Here is a 17,558-nt window from a genome sequence, read left to right as displayed (position 1 = left end):
TTCCAGCACCGGCGACGGGGGCGCTGTGGGCGGCTCTCCGTCTGTGAAGGGGGGATCGTGGCGGAACCGTGCCAGAGGTGCGGAGGCCACCGGTGGACGAGCGGTCCTGGGGCAGCCCCTGGGGCTCAGCGAGTGTGGGGACCTGTTTTCTTGCTTCCCTCGCCCACTGCGCCCCCAGGAGTTGAGGGCACGTGTCTGGAGGACCTGGGTATGCTAGGGGGAGGGGGTCCGTGATCGTGGGTCCCCCCAGCCCCAGAGCCAGTGCCGCGCCTTCCCCAGTCACACCTGTCTCAGGGAAATGCTGCTTCCACACCCCAGGCCCTGCCCCTGCTTTCCTTCTCATGGAAATTCCTACACTTTCCTTATAAAAATGGATAAGCAGCCTAATTCAAAAATCTTAAAAAAAAAAAAAAAAATCTGACAACTTTTTAAACGACTGACACCTGAAATTACAGCTGCTCTCGTCTTTGTAAGAACCAGCCACCCCCAAGCAGAAGGTGGAGGTAGTGAGGTTCACAGACCCAGAACAGTCAGCTGCCGGGGCCCAGGTGAGCTGGGTGGAGCCACTTTGGGAGCCGTGACCTTGGAGCCGTGCTGGGGAAGGTGCATTCCCAGAAGCTGGCCAGGCCTTACGTGGGCCTCACAAATTTATGTCCCACAAAAGGACTCTGGTCAGCCAGCCAGCTCCCACTTCATAGCCGGTGTCTCCTAGACAAATACGTGTGTGGGACTTCCCTGGTGGTCCAGTGGCTAAGACCCCGCTCTCCCAAAGCAGGGGGCCCGGGGTTCGATCCCCGGTCAGGGAACTAGATCCCACAGGCCTCAACTAAGGATACTGAGTGGCGCAACTAAGACGCAGCCAAATAAATAGACGAGTAAATATCTGAAAAACAAAACACCACCAAAACAAGTATGTGTGAAACCAATTCTTACGATGAAACGAAAGGTTTCTCTTAGGGCCGCCCGGGTGTGGGGAAGCCAGCACATCGCACCTAACGGCATCTGACAACAAAGGGAGAACCAAGCCCTGCCCCGTGCAGACGCCCAGCGCCCCCAGGCATTCTCACTGCTGCGCCACTCACGGACCCTGGAGGGACCCTGGAGGGAGGCAGCACCCACGACCCGCCTGGCCTGGGCTCAGAAGCTCGAGGGACAGTGGCAAAGTCCACTGACGGGCTGCCTTCCGAGCTGGTCTCTGAGACCGACCCAGACGGCTCCGCTGGCAGCTGTAAAGAATGCAGGGAGGGGCCGAAGGAAGGGAGGCGACGGAGAAGACAGTGACCGCCCATCCGGGAAAGGCTGCCCCTGAGAACCCGCAGGGAGGAGGAGGGGTTCACGCCAAGCCTCCAGGGAGCCAGGCTTCACACCATCAGGTTCCCATCACAAGAGGGTCCTTCTGGAGAACGGGTGGGGGCAAGGTGAGGACTCCAAAGGGGGAGCAGAGGAGGTGCCTGCCGCCAGGCAGGGAGCAAGGCGGACAGAAGACACCACCTGGGGAGCAGGACCTCTGGGGCAACCAGGCTCAGAGCCGCCACACCCACCCCCTGGGGAGGGCGTCCCGTGCGGGGACAGCTGGGTGCCCACCACAGCCTCACTTGGCGTGAGCATCCTCCAGCCCTGATGGCGGGGGTGCGGGCAGGTAGGGGAGCTGTCTCTGGACCTGAGTCAGCCCCACTGCTATATAAGCCACTGGCTTGTATCGAGCCAAGGTCCAGATATTCAGATTACCTGTGAAAGCGGAACCGCCCACAGGCCTCTCCCGCGGGGACCTGGCCTCAGAGCGCGGCGGGCTCCTCCTGGGCGGCACAGACCTTGCCAGCCAGACTCGGAAGGAGGTCGGGAGAAGCAGAACCCAAACACCAAGCTAGTGAGGGCACCGCCCTCGAGAAAAATATGGCTTCGGCTTCGGTAATAACGCTTCGGAGGACAGGAAATAGTGGAAATTTCAAAACTGGATTTACATACGCACCGAGGTTACCAGACTCAGCCTCCCCAAGCTCCAGAACAAAGCTCTGGTTTCCTGGGAGAAGAGGGAGGGGGCGGAAGGATGAATAAGCGGTTGTGTTTCCGTTGGGGTGAACCTGGCCAGCCTGAAGGAGAGGCCCTGGCTCAGCCCAGGCCGCCCATTAATATTTAATCCCAGAGAGGCCAAGGTCTGGGCTGCAGGGGAGAGGGTTCCAGTGAAACCTGATTATGCCGACGCTGGAGATAAAGAAGGGGAGCAGGGCTCAGTGTCCCCGACCCAGGTTCCCGCAAGCCACAGACGTGACATGACTTCCAGGGGGTCTGGGCTGCGTGGACACCCGCCCACTGCACAGCCAGGCTCTGCGGCTGCACGAGGATGTTTACCCCGGGGAGTCCAGCAGGCACTTGGCAAATCTCTACTTGTCAGGGGTACAAAGGCCTCCAAGACCAGGCCTCGGCCCAGAGCAGGGATTCGCCCCCTGGTGGCAGGTGACAATCACTGCAAGAGCTTAAAAAATTCGTCAGAAAGACTGGGAAAGAACAAAAGATGGGGGGCCAGAGGCCTGGGTAACTCTGAGAGCTCCCACCTCAGGGTATCTCCAGCCACCTGAGGGCCAGGCGCCTGGGGCTCGGGCAGCAGGCCGTGGGTCTGGGGGCTCCCCACCTGACTGCCATGTGTGCTGTTCTTCGTGGGTGAGAACAATCTCACTTTGCCGACAAAGGCCCGTCTAGTCAAGGCTATGGTTTTTCCAGTGGTCGTGTATGGATTGAGAGCTGGACTATAAAGAAAGCTGAGTGCCGAAGAATTGATGCTTTTGAACTGTGGTGTTGGAGAAGACTCGAGTCCCTTGGACTGCAAGGAGATCCAACCAGTCAATCCTAAAGGAGATGAGTTCTGAATATTCATTGGAAGGACTGAGGCTGAAGCTGAAACTCCAACACCATGGCCACCTGATGCGAAGAACTGACTTATTGGAAAAGACCCTGATGCTGGGAAAGATTGAAGGCGGGAGGAGAAGGGGATGACAGAGGATGAGGTGGTTGGATGGCATCACCGACTTGATGGACATGAATTTGAGCAAGCTCCACGAGTTGGAGATGGACAGGGAAGCCTGGTGTGCTGCAGTCCATGGGCCAGAGTTGGACGCGACTGAACTGATTTGACCACAACCTCAAACAATTTTAATGTTTGAAAATGAATGCCCTTAGAGAATAGTACTGATTTCTTTTTTTTCCTAGAAAGAAGTAAACAGGGTAAAAAATAGTAAGAGCCTGGCACCAGGGACCTGAGGTTTTGAAAGGAACCAGGTGACTCCAATGTTGCCTCCAGGGCCGAGAACCAGTGGTTTCAGTCCTAGTGATTACCAGGCGGCTCAGTGGTAAAGAACCCACCTGCCAACACAGAAGATGCAAGACACGTGGGTTCGACCCCTGCATCGGAAAGGCCCTCTGGAGGGGAAATGGCAACCTACTCCAGTATTCCTGCCTGGAAAATCCCATGGACAGAGGAGCCTGGTGGGCCACAGTCCATGGGGTCACAGAGTCGGACATGACTGAACAGAACGTGCACACACAAGATGACCCGGCCAGGGGTGGTGGAAAGCGAGCTGGCTGTTGGGCTGAAGTCCCTGGATGACTGACCCTTCTGGTCTGCTGATGGCTCTGGCATATCCTACCTCTGATCCATAAAAAGGGGTTTAGAGCTGTGAGGGGTCCTGGCTCGGGAAGCTGATGCTGTGAACACCAGTGCCCCCTGGGGGCCCGCTCTCCCTGAGCAGGAATGCTGGGGCGGGCCCGGTCCAGTCAGCCACCGTCCTGTCCTCTGGCCCCGGGAGGCCATGGACTGTCGTGTCTGGAAGGAAGGCGGGCCCCTGGTGGACACCTGGAACCTGTGGCTCCTCTGCACCCCATTCTAGCTTTTGCTCTTCTCAGCGGGGGCACAGGGGTCTTCTCGGCCAGGCTGAGACCCTTTAATCTGGTCCAACCTCCTCCGGGGGGCTCCCCTCACCCCGCTAACAAAGCCTGCCATCAGCCACCTGAGACCTAGTCCTTAGATTTCACCAGACAAAGGAGTAGTGAGTGAGGCGGGTCTAACCCCAGGACACAGTGCTTTTGCTGGGGGTCCTGGAGATGCCTTGAGATGCTGGGCACGGCGAGGAAGTCCTGACTGTGGCTAAAGACCTACGAGCATCTCGAGGGTGGCTGGGTACCACTCACAACGGTGACGCGTCATCCGCCCTGTGGGCCCCAACCTCACAAAGCGTCCTCAGTCCCAGGTGAGCCTTATCCTAACTTGCTTAAAGGCAGTGGCTCCTGGATGCAGGCTAGGCTTACCCCACTGCCTGCCCTATTAAGACCTCACTTTGTTCTCGAGCCTTCGGAAGGGGACCCATACCCCCAGTGGACGGCCCAGGGAACTGAGGCCCAGGAAGAGACAGACTCGCTTGTGGTCACTGCGCCGAGCTTCTGGGGGTGCAGATTTGGGTACTCAAGCCCACTGCCCCTCTCCACCATGTGGGTTTTAGGGAGAGTGATCGCAGTGCTTTGGAATGAGGGGAGAGAATGACTAGGGAGGGGCTTCCAGAGCCCACTCAGGGGCTGACCCTCTATGGGGCCCCTGCCTTCCCCAGCTGCGGTGGGGACGGGGCAGACCCTGTGGAAGTGTCCAGCTCAGGGTCTGGCGCTGAGGAAGTACTTGAGAAGTTTCGTCTTCTTCCCTTTTTCAATTAGACAGTTTAAAGTTTTAGTTTTCAATAGATAGCACCTTCAGGCAGTTCAGAAATGTAAAGAATCGGATCTGGTCACAGCGGGCAGTCCCTCTCCCCTCCTCACCCCTACCCTCACAGTTAACTCTGGAGTTTGTTTCCGGGGTATCTTTTCAGACTCCCTGTGTGTCCAGACGCGCAAACGTGAGGAGAGAGGACTTCTCTGTCTTTAGACAGTCACGCAGCCTGTTACCCCGCTCTGGCTGTTTCAGGCTACCTGGCATTGTGCTGTGTTCACTCTGTCTCCTCCTGTGAAGGGTGGGGTCCTAGCTGGGCCGGCCCCTCTCTGAAGCCCTTTCTACACATGGAGGGGAGAATTGCGAGCTGAATCAACCAGAGCGGAACTGCGGAGTCAGAGTCCATCAGTGGGTAGTGCTCACGAAGGGTTCAGATGTGTTTTCATGCTGCAGCGACTTAAAGCCAATATGTTTTTTACAAAAAGCATTAAACAGGCAGAAGCACTGTTGCCTGGGAATTCAGGAAGGCTGGGGATGATTTGGCAGCCCCCCAGAGAGCGAGGCAGAGTGGTCTGGGTCTTCTTCCCGAGCCCTGGCTGGCTCCCTCCCCATGGCAAACTGAGGCCCCAAGGCTGGACCCAGGGCCTTCAACCTGAACTCTGAGCTGGGTTTAGGACACTGGTTGTTGTGACTGCTGGAGAGGATGAGGGGGTTCCCAGCACTGACAAGAGTTTAGAAAAGCAAAGGCCAGCCTCTTACTTCTCCCCTCTGCTCTCTGGAGGTGCTCAGGGTGGGCTGGGGGTCGGGGAAGACATGGGGGACCCCATACAACGTCAGATCCCATCAGAGGGAAACTGAATCTGCTGAGCTTGGCAGGGAAATGGTTTTTCACCCAGTACTCAGCTCAGGTGCCACCTCCCTGGAAGCCAGCAAAGACATTTGCCTGGCACAAAGGGAAAAAACAGCTTTCAGAATGTCTGTCACCGAATAGGAGAAGCGTAAAGCTAGCGCCTGAGCTGCTCTGTGCGTCGGGACGGTAAAAGAGTTAGAGGGCTGGGCAGCTAACTCCCATTTCCAGGAAAACCACTGACAAAGAAGATCAGAGAAGAGGGCCAAGGATGACGCAAGAAGGGTTCACCACAGTGTTCGTTACGAGAGCAAAGAGCCGCAACCCAAAACGGCCTCTGCTAGGGAAGTGGGTCAACAGACTGTGCCTGAATGCTAGAATGTTATACGGCCATCAAACGTTTGTCTTCAAAATATATTCCCTGATGCAGGGGCGGGAATGAAGTATGTTGAGAAGAAAAGCAGAAACGAAACGAGTGAACGTGCCAGGTCCACAGTTGGGGTCATGGACAGACGTGCGAACAGGCTGGGCGGCGGGCCAGCTGCGACTCACAAGTGCCTTCTACTTTCCTCCTCATGCCGCTTCTAATTTTCTACAATGAATGCCTATTAATTAAGGATTGAGTCGGGGGGAGGGGGACCTCCATTTCGCAGCACCCATTTTTTAAAGGTACGTAAGATTAAAAAAGAAGGTAACTGATACACTACTATGTGTAGTAAAGAATCCTCCCGCCAAAGCAGGAGACACAGGGATTTTTCAGTCCCTGGGTTGAGAAAATCCCTTGAGGAGGAAACGGCAATGCACTCCAGCGTTCTTGCCTGGGAAATCCCAGGGACAGAGGGGTCTGGTGGGTGACAGACCACGGGGTCACAAAGAGTCAGACATGACTCCGTGACTGAGCACGCACGCACGAGAACCAATTGCATAGCACAGGGCACCCTACTCAATGCTCTGTGGTGACGTAAGTGGGAAGGAAATCCAAAAGAGAGGGGTGATGTGTATACACAGCTGATTCACTGCTGTACTGCAGAAAGTAACAGAACATTAAAAAGTGACTATACTCCAGTAAGGGCTTCCCTGGTAGCTCAGCTGGTGAAGAATCCGCCTGCAATGCAGGAGACCCCGGTTCAATTCTTGGGTCGGGAAGATCCTCTGGAGGAGGGGATGGCAACCCACTCCGGTATTCTTATTCTGGAGAATCCCTGTGGACAGAGGAGCCTGGCGGGCTATGATCCATGGGGTTGCAAAGAGTCGGACACGACTGAGTGACTACGCCCAGCACAGCACATACTCCAATAAAAGTTAAAACAACAATAATAAACCACAAAACAGACTGATGTGTGGTAAGGCAGTGGTTAAACAGACAACTCTCTAATTCCTACATGAAAAATTCCCCAAAGAAGTAGTTTATTGGTTACCTCAAGGAGTGCACTCCACTCTGCAAAGCCCCAACTAAGGCCTCAGATGGCTGTTTACGCAGAGCAAGAAGGCCATGGTCACAGAATATTCTGTCTTGGCCCGTCTGAAGAGCCTGCTTCTCAGACTACAAGGACCGGCTCAAAGCTGGGGGGACGGGGGAGGTCTCTGGCCATCCCTTAGATCCTGGGGGTAATATCATTCGCTCGCTTTGCCTCAGACAGTGACTTTCTTCCCCCAATTCTTTGCCTGAATTCAAAAGCACTTCTGCCTCAAAGCATTTCAACAAAAGGAGGTGGTTATAAACCGTTTCTCTCCATCACTGAGAGAAAGGCTTAGTGATACAGCTCCTGAGAAGCACGGGGTTTGCTGGGGAACAAGATAGAACTGGAGAGACGGTCTGTGGACTAGGAAGTGTACTCATTGTGGGGAGCTGGCTCTGGGGTCGCCAGCTCTATCGTTAGCTGTGTGACCTTGGGAAGGTTAACCTCACTGAGACCCAGGTTTATAATTTTTTTTCCGGCCACGCCACTCCGTTTGTGGGATCTTAGTTCCCTGCCCAGGGATTGAACCCAGGCCCGCAGCAGTGGAAGCTTGGAGTCCCAACCGCTGGACCACCAGGCAAGTCCCCCAGTTTTATAATTCAGAAAGCAGGCCTTGAGACTATACTATCTGGAACTCCTTTCCTGCAGGAAGACTAGCAAGTGGAGCTCTTACTGAAAAAGGCAGGTCCACGTAGAACGCGTGTGCTAAGTTGCCCAGTTATGTCTGACTCTTTCTAACACCGTGGACTGTAGCCCGCCAGACTTCTCTGTCTGTGGGATTCTCCAGGCAAGAACACTGGAGTGCCATTTCCTCCTCCAGGGGATCTTCCCAATCCAGGGATCGAACCTCCATCTCTTATGTCTCTTGCACTGGCAGGTGGATTCTTTAGCATTAGCACCACCTTGGAAGCCTCCCACGTGGAACAGACTTTGGTAAAACAGCAAAACCCTGGGTTTTTGCTGGAGGAATTAAAGACTCCGTCCATGCAGTCTTTCTGCAGCACTGGCTGCTGCAGTGCAGCCACAAAGCCTGAGACAGGAGCCTGACAGCAAGGTAGCTACCACTGGGTGGCCCGTGGGGAAGCAGAGGGACACGAGGTGAGAGACGCTGAAGGGAGGCGGCCCTTGGCCGGGCAGTGGCCATTAGGGGTGCACCTCCTCGGGGCCTTGATGGCGGCAACGCCTCTTGGTCGGGCTCTCGGAGACCCGCCTGTCCTCAAGAGAGCCCCGAGGCTCTGGGGAAATCCCTTTGGCTGGTGCTGGCCTCTCCACACTGGGCTCTGCTCTCAGCCCCCAGTTCAGATTCAGTCCTGGACCGGGGGTTCCTGACCGTGCCCCCGGGACGGCCCCCTACCCTGTGAGTGATGCCCAGATCTGACCCTGCACCTCTCATCTCTCCTGAATGTCAGACCCACGAGATTCCCACTCTCCTACCATTCAGGGCTCCTTGCGCCTAATCAAGACGAATGCCTCTGAGAAAAATACGGTGAAAAATAAAAAGGGTAAGGGCTTTGAAACGCAAAGAGGGTATGATGACAGCCCCAGGTCTTGTTCTGGAAGGTGTGCGGGTGGGCGACACTCAATGCCATACTGAAAGGCTCTATCCTTACCTCCAGAGGCGGCAGGTGTCTGAGCGCAGAGACACCCCGCAGGACAGAAGCCACCACCCAGTGTCAGCCAGGCTGCTGGGCGAAGTGTGTGTGGTAGGGGGAAAAAGCCCCTCTGTCTGTCCTTCCCCTCAACCCAAACTGAACAACACGGCTGCTAACACCCTTCCATACTTACTGGCATGGTTTTGTCGCCGAAGAAATAGATGGTCTTATAGCCGTCCTTCTCCACGTGTCCCAGGCAGTACCTCTTGTCCCAGCCATCGGGGAAGACATCGAAGCTGATCTGGCCTCCTGCCAAGTGGGATGGGAGACACACAAGCCAGAGATGCAAAGGAGGTTAATGATGTGTCACTGAAAAAAACATGCACTTCAAGCTAGTCTGTAACTGGAGCCCCAAGGTTGACTTTTATTACCCTGGCTTGCTAATTACCATACTTTAGGGGTAACTTCAATCACTCCAGTGTTCTCGCCTGGAGAATCCCAGGGACAGGGGAGCCTCGTGGGCTGCCATCTATGGGGTCGCACAGTGTCGGACATGACTGAAGTGACTTAGCAGCAGTAGCAGTAGGGGTAGCTTCTAGGAATTTGTTTTTCCCCTAAATAATTATTGCTGTGGTTGTCTTATTTTTAGTTAAGGTATGGATATATACATATATTTTTTGATGTGGCTCATTTTTAAAGTCTTTACTGAACTTGTTACAATCTTGCTTCTGTTTTATGTTTTGTTTTTTTGGCCCGGAGGCATGTGGGATCTTAGGTCCCTGACCAGCGATAGAACCTGCCACCCCTGTATTCGCAGACGAAGTCCTAACCACTGGACCACCAGGGAAGTCCCTAGAAATTAATTTTGGCATTACGCTTCCCCCGCTCCCAACATCATTTCACTTAAAATCTAAAAATCTGAAGTCTGAAGAAGAGACGCATCATGCTGACTCAGAGTGAGAACCACATCTGCCTCTGCAGGGCAGGGTCAGACGCTGAAGCAGCCTGGCGCGCACGCTGCCAAGGGCCTGCTGCAGCCCTGCTCACCTCCAGCCACACCACGCTCTTGCTGCGTCCTCCCAACAGCAGGATGCACCCAGCTTGCTGTGCAGGAAAATGAAAATCCCACAGACGGCGATTTTCCACACAGCTTTCATGGGCAACAAAAAACCCTTTCAAGGCTTTGTTGGGACACTTAACAGCCCACCCATTTATCTTTTACACAGAGTCCCCCTGCAGCTCTAGTTTTCTGGCAAGTGTATGCTTGCTTATTAGAGCTGGTGAAAGAAGAGGGCTTTAAGAAATGGCTCACCAGCACTGACAGTAGAAACCTGTCTGCTTAAAGCTGGGCGTGTTCCACCTGATTGCAAAGTGGAGACGCCCAGCACTGCAAGAGGGGCTCTGCATCAGACACAGAAACAGCCGCGCAGGCCGGTCACTGTCGGCAGAAGCTCCGGGAACCTAGACGAGAGCCTGCTCCTTTCTGGGCCCCGTTTCTTGATCTGTAAAATCAGCCCAAGTGACTTCTAAGGTTCTCTGCTGGTCACATATTACAGGATTTCAGACACATTTGACTTACTTGACCTAACGGGCCCCCTCCGACCCCTGCCCTGTCCCATCTCTTCTATGGAGTCACCCACGTGCTGTCCTCTGCCCAAAGGTGTGCGGATAAATTCTTACTCTTCAAGCGCACGTGTGTGCGTGTGTGTGTGTTCAGTCAAGGCCTGTAGCCCTCTAGGCTCCTCTGTTCACAGGGTTCTCCAGGCAAGAATGCTGGAGTGGGTGGCCATTCCCTTCTCCAGGAGAGCTTCCTGACCCAGGTATTGAACCTGAGTCTCTTGCATCTCCTGCCTTGGCAGGTGGATTCTTTACCACAAGTGCCACCTGGGAAGCCCCTTCGTCACACACAGTTCATCAAGCAAGATGCTATGGTTTTTGAGCAGAAGAAGCATTGGGAGGAGAATCCTGCTGGGTGAGGATTCAGAACCAGCAGCCTGGAATTCATCTTCTAGTCTGGCAAGTTGCTGCTACGGCTGATTCTGCAGGAGAGTGGTTTTTATTTTTCAAAAATTTATTTTAGGCTGTGCTGCAAATCTGGAAAACTCAGCAGTGGCCACAGGACTGGAAAAGGTCAGTTTTCATTCCAATCCCAAAGAAAGGCAATGCCAAAGAATGCTCAAACTACTGCACAATTGTACTCAACTCACATGCTAGTAAAGTAATGCTCAAAATTCTCCAAGCCAGGCTTCAGCAATACGTGAACTGTGAACTTCCTGATGTTCAAGCTGGTTTTAGAAAAGGCAGAGGAACCAGAGATCAAATTGCCAACATCCGCTGGATCATGGAAAAAGCAAGAGAGTTCCAGAAAAACATTTATTTCTGCTTTATTGACTATGCCAAAGCCTTTGACTGTGTGGATCACAAGAAACTGTGGAAAACTCTGAAAGAGATGGGAATACCAGACCACTTGATCTGCCTCTTGAGAAATCTGTATGCAGGTCAGGAAACAAGAGTTAGAACTGGTCATGGAACAATAGACTGGTTCCAAATAGGAAAAGGAGTAAGTCAAGGCTGTATACTGTCACCCTGCTTATTTAACTTATATGCAGAGTACATCATGAGAAACGCTGGACTGGAAGAAACACAAGCTGGAATCAAGATTGCCGGGAGAAATATCAATAACCTCAGATATGCAGATGACACCACCCTTATGGCAGAAAGTGAAGAGGAACAAAAAAGCCTCTTGATGAAAGTGAAAGTGGAGAGTGAAAAAGTTGGCTTAAAGCTCAACATTCAGAAAACTAAGATCATGGCATCTGGTCCCATCACTTCATGAGAAATAGATGGGGAAACAGTGGAAACAGTGTCAGACTTTATTTTTTTGGGCTCCAAAATCACTGCAGATAGTGACTGCAGCCATGAAATTAAAAGACGCTTACTCCTTGGAAGGAAACTTATGACCAACCTAGATAGCATATTCAAAAGCAGAGACATTACTTTGCCAACAAAGGTTCGTCTAGTCAAGGCTATGGTTTTTCCTGTGGTCATGTATGGATGTGAGAGTTGGACTATAAAGAAAGCTGAGTGCCGAAGAATTGATGCTTTTGAACTGTGGTGTTGGAGAAGACTCTTGAGAGTCCCTTGGACTGCAAGGAGATCCAACCAGTCCATTCTGAAGGAGGTCAGCCCTGGGATTTCTTTGGAAGGAATGATACTAAAGCTGAAACTCCAGTACTTTGGCCACCTCATGCGAAGAGCTGACTCATTGGAAAAGACTTGGATGCTGGGAGGGATTGGGGGCAGGAGGAGAAGGGGACGCCAGAGGATGAGATGGTTGGATGGCATCACTGACTCAATGGACGTGAGTCTGAGTGAACTCCGGGAGTTGGTGATGGACAGGGAGGCCTGGCGTGCTGTGATTCACGGGGTCGCAGAGTCGGACACGACTGAGCGATTGAACTGAACTGAACTGTGCTGTGTAACACGCAGGATTAGTTCCCCGACCAGGGATTGAACCCACGCCCCCCTGTTTTGGGAGTGCAGCGTCTCAACCACAGGACTGCCGGGGAAGTCCCAGGCGAGTGCTTTCCCTCTTATGGATGGGCCACCTGTAAAATCCTGCTGCCCATCAGCAAACTGAGCACTGAGTCCAAGAGCTGAACTTGGACTGGGCCGTATGGCTGTCACCAGCCCCATGTGGCTCATGAGCCCTGAACTTGAACTGAGTCCAAGTCCAAGAGCACACTGGCCCACAGCCACCTCCCAGCACGAACCCCTCGGACATATGGTACCTATGGAAAACGTGAGGCCTTTCCCAGCAAACTCTTTTCGCAGATCCTCCACGAACTTTTGTCTTATGTTTTCTTTCTGAGGAAGACAAAAAGATACAGAGAGTCTAGAGCAGTAGACAGCAGGCTTTCTCGGCCACAGACAGGCACACCATGTGTCCGCATGCCCGGGCTATTTCAGGAAGACTCACCTGATCCAGCTCGTAGAACTCAATGCGTTCTTCCTGGCTGCAGCTTCTTCCGATCGGCGACACGTTCAGCATCCCGTTACGGAACTCTATGAAAGTGCCCCTGGGCGGGAGGGGAAGGGGAGAGGGGTCCCGGAGACACATTTGAGCAACATGGCAGAAGGACAGATGGGCTAAGAGGCAGGCAATTCCACAGGCAGAGGCGGGTGCGGTCAACATGTGGAGGAGCTGTGCTGGGCCGTGGGCCGTCACCAGCCCTATGTGGCCCGTGAGCCCTGAACTGTGGCTGATCCGATCGGAGACGAGCGTTTAGAGATTTCATATGAAAAAGTGTAATCCTCACTAATAAGGCTTTCCTTATCTTTTAAAATATTTACTTATTTGGCTGAGCTGGGTCTTAGTTGCAGCATGAGAGACCTAGTTCCCTGACCAGGGATCGAACGTGGGCCCCCTGCATTGGGCGCGTGGAGTCTTAGCCGCTGGACCACCAGGGAGGTCCCGATAACGCTCTACATTGACTGCATTTGACATGACTGTATTTTGGATACATTTGGTTAAATAAAGCATATTAAAATGAATTTCACTTGTTCCTTTCTTTCCTAAAAACCAAAAAACCCAGGACCGCAGAAAGCTCAAAAAATATATTACATTTCAGCTGGACAGTGCTGCTCTTGGGCAGAGAATGTTACAGCGAGCAAAGAGCTATGGAAACAATTACTAGCTCTTCACGCTCCCTGAGGAATCTGAAAGTATTTATCCAGACATCGTGGCCAGTGATTTAGTGAAATGCTGCTTTTCACCAAGCAAAGAGACACAGGAAAAGCTGCTGAGGATCCCAGGTGAGCTCAGTAACACTACTGTGAAGATGAGCGCCAGGCATGGGGCTGGGACCAGATTCCAGGCCAAGGCAGGCCACAGTTTACCAGGTGACCTTGGGCACCGCTCTGAGCCTCAGAAAGGGGCTAAGGGCACTCGCTCTAAGCCCCCAAAGGAGCTCCTGAAATCTTTATGTAAAAGTACTTTGCTAACTGAGTAGCAATGGATACTCAATCAGGTAAAGTGAAAACGGCAAAGTCTCCCTCACTGGACCCTCCCCCGCTGTGCTCCACTTGCAGAGAAAGAGGCAAACATATGTACACTGGAAACACTATCCCAACCCCCGCCCAGCTGACCTGGACTCTGAACAGCCCGGCTGGTCCCCCACTCCGTCTACATGTACACGGGGGTGGGGGGCAATGGTTATCATTCGGGGGCAGGGATCCTAGGCCTGTGGGTCCTAAACTGTCAGTAAAAGAGCTCTATTGTTTCCCCAGCTCAAGGACACGTCATTACTCTCATTCCCGAGAAAGGGAGGGCGGCTGATGCGTTGTTGAATGGCTTCTAACACCAGGACTAAGGCAATCGATCAAGCATTCACTTCCCCCCTGAAGATCTGGACTATCTGACATCTCACTGCACCTGCCTGACCTGTGCGGGGCACAGAGTGAGGCCCACAAGAAATGTGGGCAAACGCTGCTCAGAGGGTCTCAGCTCTGCCTCCTGAATCCACCAGGAACCCTGGGCTAATTCAGTCGCAACTCTGCACGCTGGTCTCTCACTAGACGACATCCTCTCTGAGAACGGGAGTGGATCTTACCCTCTTTTTATTTTCCCTTAACGCTTAGCTCAAAGTAAAGACTGAACTGACCTGAATTTCTAATTTACGCAAATGTCAACACCACAGGGTAACGAACGCTCATAGGTCACTTCCCAGTTCCAACAAAAAAAACGGATCTGAAGGTCCACCGGCCTCATCCACCCCGCTTCCTGGGACAGACGAGAAAAGACGAGAAAACCAAAAGCCCCGCCCTCTGAGAGGAGGAGCCGAGCAGGGCCACCTGATTCAGGAAATCAGTCTTTAAAGCGCAGCATCTCTTGAGATTCAATTGCCGTTTCAGAAACGTTTCACCTCCTAATCACTAGGGTGTCACACAGTAAGTGCAGAAAACAGAAGAAAATGAAAAGTATTTCAAAGAAACCACCTGTAACCTCATTACCCAGAAACAGCCACCGTTAGCATCCGGTCCGTTTCCTGCCAATCTTTTAATTGTGGCATGTGTGCATGTTACTATTATTATTTAAAAATGGGAACTGAGATGATAAGTGTTTGGAGCAAGAGGCAGGTTCACAAATCAATGTCTAGAGAGGTCAGAAAAATGAGACAAACAGCCTGTGAAAGGCTGGAGATGGTGGTGGGGGGCAGCACTGTGCCTGTGCCGCTCGCCAGCTGCTGCCATGCTGAGGGCGGGCATTGAACTATTGGGTCTTCAGATGCAACAGAAACCGGGAGCCTGGACATTTAAAATCAGACTTTCAAATGACAGCCCTGGGACTTCCCTGGTGGTCCAGTGGTTAAGAATTCACCTGCCAAGGCAGGGGACACAGTTCGATCCCTGGTCTGGGAAGATTCCACATGCTTTTGGGCAATTAAGCCGGGAACTCTAGAGCCCTCGAGCTGCACACGGAGTCCAGTGCTCCGCAACAAGATGCCACTGCACCGCACCTGGGGTAGGCCCCGCTCGCCACAGCTAGAAAAAAGCCCATGCGTTGCGGCAAAGACCCAGCACAGCCAAAAATGAATGAATGAATGGATGAAAATGAAAAAACGACAGCACTTAATTCAGATTGTATTGAACAGTGGGGGCCAAGTGAACTTGGATCTGGGGGGGGATTTGGCCCGGGGGCCTCTAGTTTTGACCCCCCAGCTGGGGCTGATGCGTTTCCCACGCTGCTGTCACAGGCAGGGGCCTTGACTGGCAGTCTTTGAAAGCATCGAGCTTTCAATTCCTGTCATGTGGACATGCCATCATTTATATAATCATTTGTCCACTGCTAGGACTTCTCTGGCGGCTCAGACGGTAAAGCGTCTGTCTACAATGCGGGAGACCCAGGTTCGATCCCTGAGTTGGGAAGATCCACTAGAGAAGGCAATGGCACCCCACTCCAGTACTCTTGCCTGGAAAATCCCATGGACAGAGGAGCCTGGTAGGCTACAGTCCATGGGGTCGCAGAGTCAGACACAGCTGAGCGACTTCACTCTCACTTCTCCTTTCACTTTCCTTTAGTCCACTGCGGGCCTTGCAGAAGGTTTCCGGTGGCCCCTTGTAAGCACTGCACTGTGGAGTTAACTGAGCCCCAACCCGCCAGATGATGTGACGCTGTACTCCAGCAGCACCTCGTTGCTAAGAGCAAACCTACCTCTTCTTCGGGAGCTTGATTTTCGCGATGTAGCTCAGACAGTAGTTGATTAAATCCTGGATTAGGGCTTCACCCAGGTGACCTTGAATATTCTAGATAAAGAAAATGTTGATGTTACTTGACACAGTGGGAGATGTTTTCAAATGGCTTTCCAGCCAAGCCAGGTTTTCAGCCACCGCGGGCAGAAGGTCACCTGGCGGGGCTGGGTGACACCCACACTGCCTTCCTCCTCTCCCTTTCTTATTTGCTGAAAACATTGGGCAAACCAGAAAGGGCTTCAGTCAGAACCATTTCCTGCTTCATCACTCAAGATTTTTATGTTCATTATCTCTCAAAGTACTTCCTAGAAGCCCCAGAAGAGTTTATTCATTGCTGCTTTTATCCCATTAAAATATCTGCAGACACGGATAGAAAACATATTTGTTTCACTTCAGTTTCCTCTTCTGTCTGAACAGAATGATCCTAATGGTAATAAGAGCTACACAGGACTGCATGAAAAATGTCTGTAGCAAGGCAGCCTGCACTGGTCTCTGCTACCATAACAGAAATATTAATTACCCTTAAAAAGCAATTGTAAAAATTAAGTTAGCAATTTGACATGTGTAATCGTCACATGGTTCAACATCCAAAATTTAAAAAACGAGAGTGAAAATTCATTACCATTCAGCCCCTGGAGGCATTTAAGTACCTTTCCAGAAAACATTTGACTAGTAGTCTGTCGTAGTCTGGATACTTACAAACCTACCTGTTTACACAAGAGTTTCCCATCTCTGTATGCTACCAAGCCATTTTCTGGAAACACGTAATCATATTTTTTAATAACTGCCAACAAAACAAAAGAAACTTTAGAATGCAATGAATTGAACCTTGTGTTTCTATTTCTTCATTAACACGTGGCCAACAAAACTGTTAAACTCCAACACCGACCTATCTTAACAGATTGGAAGGGTGGAATAAAGCTCCTTAAAAATTTTTTTAAAAGACGCTTTGTTATCAATTTAACAGATGACAACTAGGCTGCAGACTGGAGAGTTGGTGGTGGGTCACTGCGTGTCTCTGCCTTCTGCCTGTTCATTTGTAAAGGCAAGTGAAAGCCAACAATGGCTCCCAAACCCCACTGTAACCTGCGTCATCTGGACAGTGAGGAAAACCTGCCGAATTTGAGGCTATGTTCCCGGAGTTTCTGAATCAGAACCTGCAGGGGCCGGGTTAAGAATCAGATGATCTGTTTTCAAAAAAGCTCTTCAGGTGATTCTTAAGACCACCCACATCAATCTTGCCTGCGTTCACCCTGTCATTTCAGTCGTGTTCGACCCTGTGTGACCCCATGGACTGTAGCCCACCAGGCTTCTCTGTCCACAGGGGTTCTCCAGGCAAGAACACTAGAGTGGGTTGCCATTCCCTCCTCCAGGGGATCTTCCTGACCCAGGAATCGAACCCACACTTCCTTCATTGGAGGCAGATTCTTTACCGCTGAGCCATAGGGGAAGCCCATATCCATGGATGGTCTCAAACTTCAGGCGCTTGTTATAGTGCAGATTCCCAGGCACGGTGTGTTGGGTGGGGGCCAAGCGCTGCATTTGAACGAGGTCCCCAGGTGATTCTCATACAGGTGGGTCTTTCCCTTTCTTCTGGCTCATGACTATTTTGAATCTGGTGTTTCCACTCACACTCTGAAAGGTAAGACACTGTCCTACACTAACAAAACCTCTCTGAGCCTGTAGTTAAATACATGATCAGAGGCAGAAAGGGCAATCAG

The 17,558-nt window shown here is 52.1% G+C and overlaps 2 protein-coding genes across 4 annotated transcripts in view; both read right to left on the bottom strand.

Moving 5' to 3' along the window:
• Positions 1–17,558, bottom strand: part of ABAT (4-aminobutyrate aminotransferase) — a 235,783-nt gene that overhangs the window by 106,308 nt on the left and 111,917 nt on the right. The gene's annotated exons all lie outside the window — the stretch shown is intronic.
• PMM2 (phosphomannomutase 2) overlaps positions 1–17,558 on the bottom strand; it is a 31,712-nt gene that overhangs the window by 3,544 nt on the left and 10,610 nt on the right. For all 3 annotated transcript variants that reach the window (XM_059881248.1, XM_059881247.1, NM_001035095.2), the window contains 5 exon segments: positions 16,545–16,621; positions 15,800–15,891; positions 12,566–12,665; positions 12,378–12,453; positions 8,780–8,895 (listed from right to left, as the gene is read on the bottom strand). In XM_059881248.1, the coding sequence (XP_059737231.1) occupies positions 8,780–8,895; positions 12,378–12,453; positions 12,566–12,665; positions 15,800–15,891; positions 16,545–16,621 (461 nt within the window).

Source organism: Bos taurus, chromosome 25 (assembly GCF_002263795.3).
Source record: "Bos taurus isolate L1 Dominette 01449 registration number 42190680 breed Hereford chromosome 25, ARS-UCD2.0, whole genome shotgun sequence".
In the NCBI taxonomy this organism is placed as follows: domain Eukaryota; kingdom Metazoa; phylum Chordata; class Mammalia; order Artiodactyla; family Bovidae; genus Bos; species Bos taurus.
This window is presented reverse-complemented; position numbering and strand designations above follow the sequence as displayed.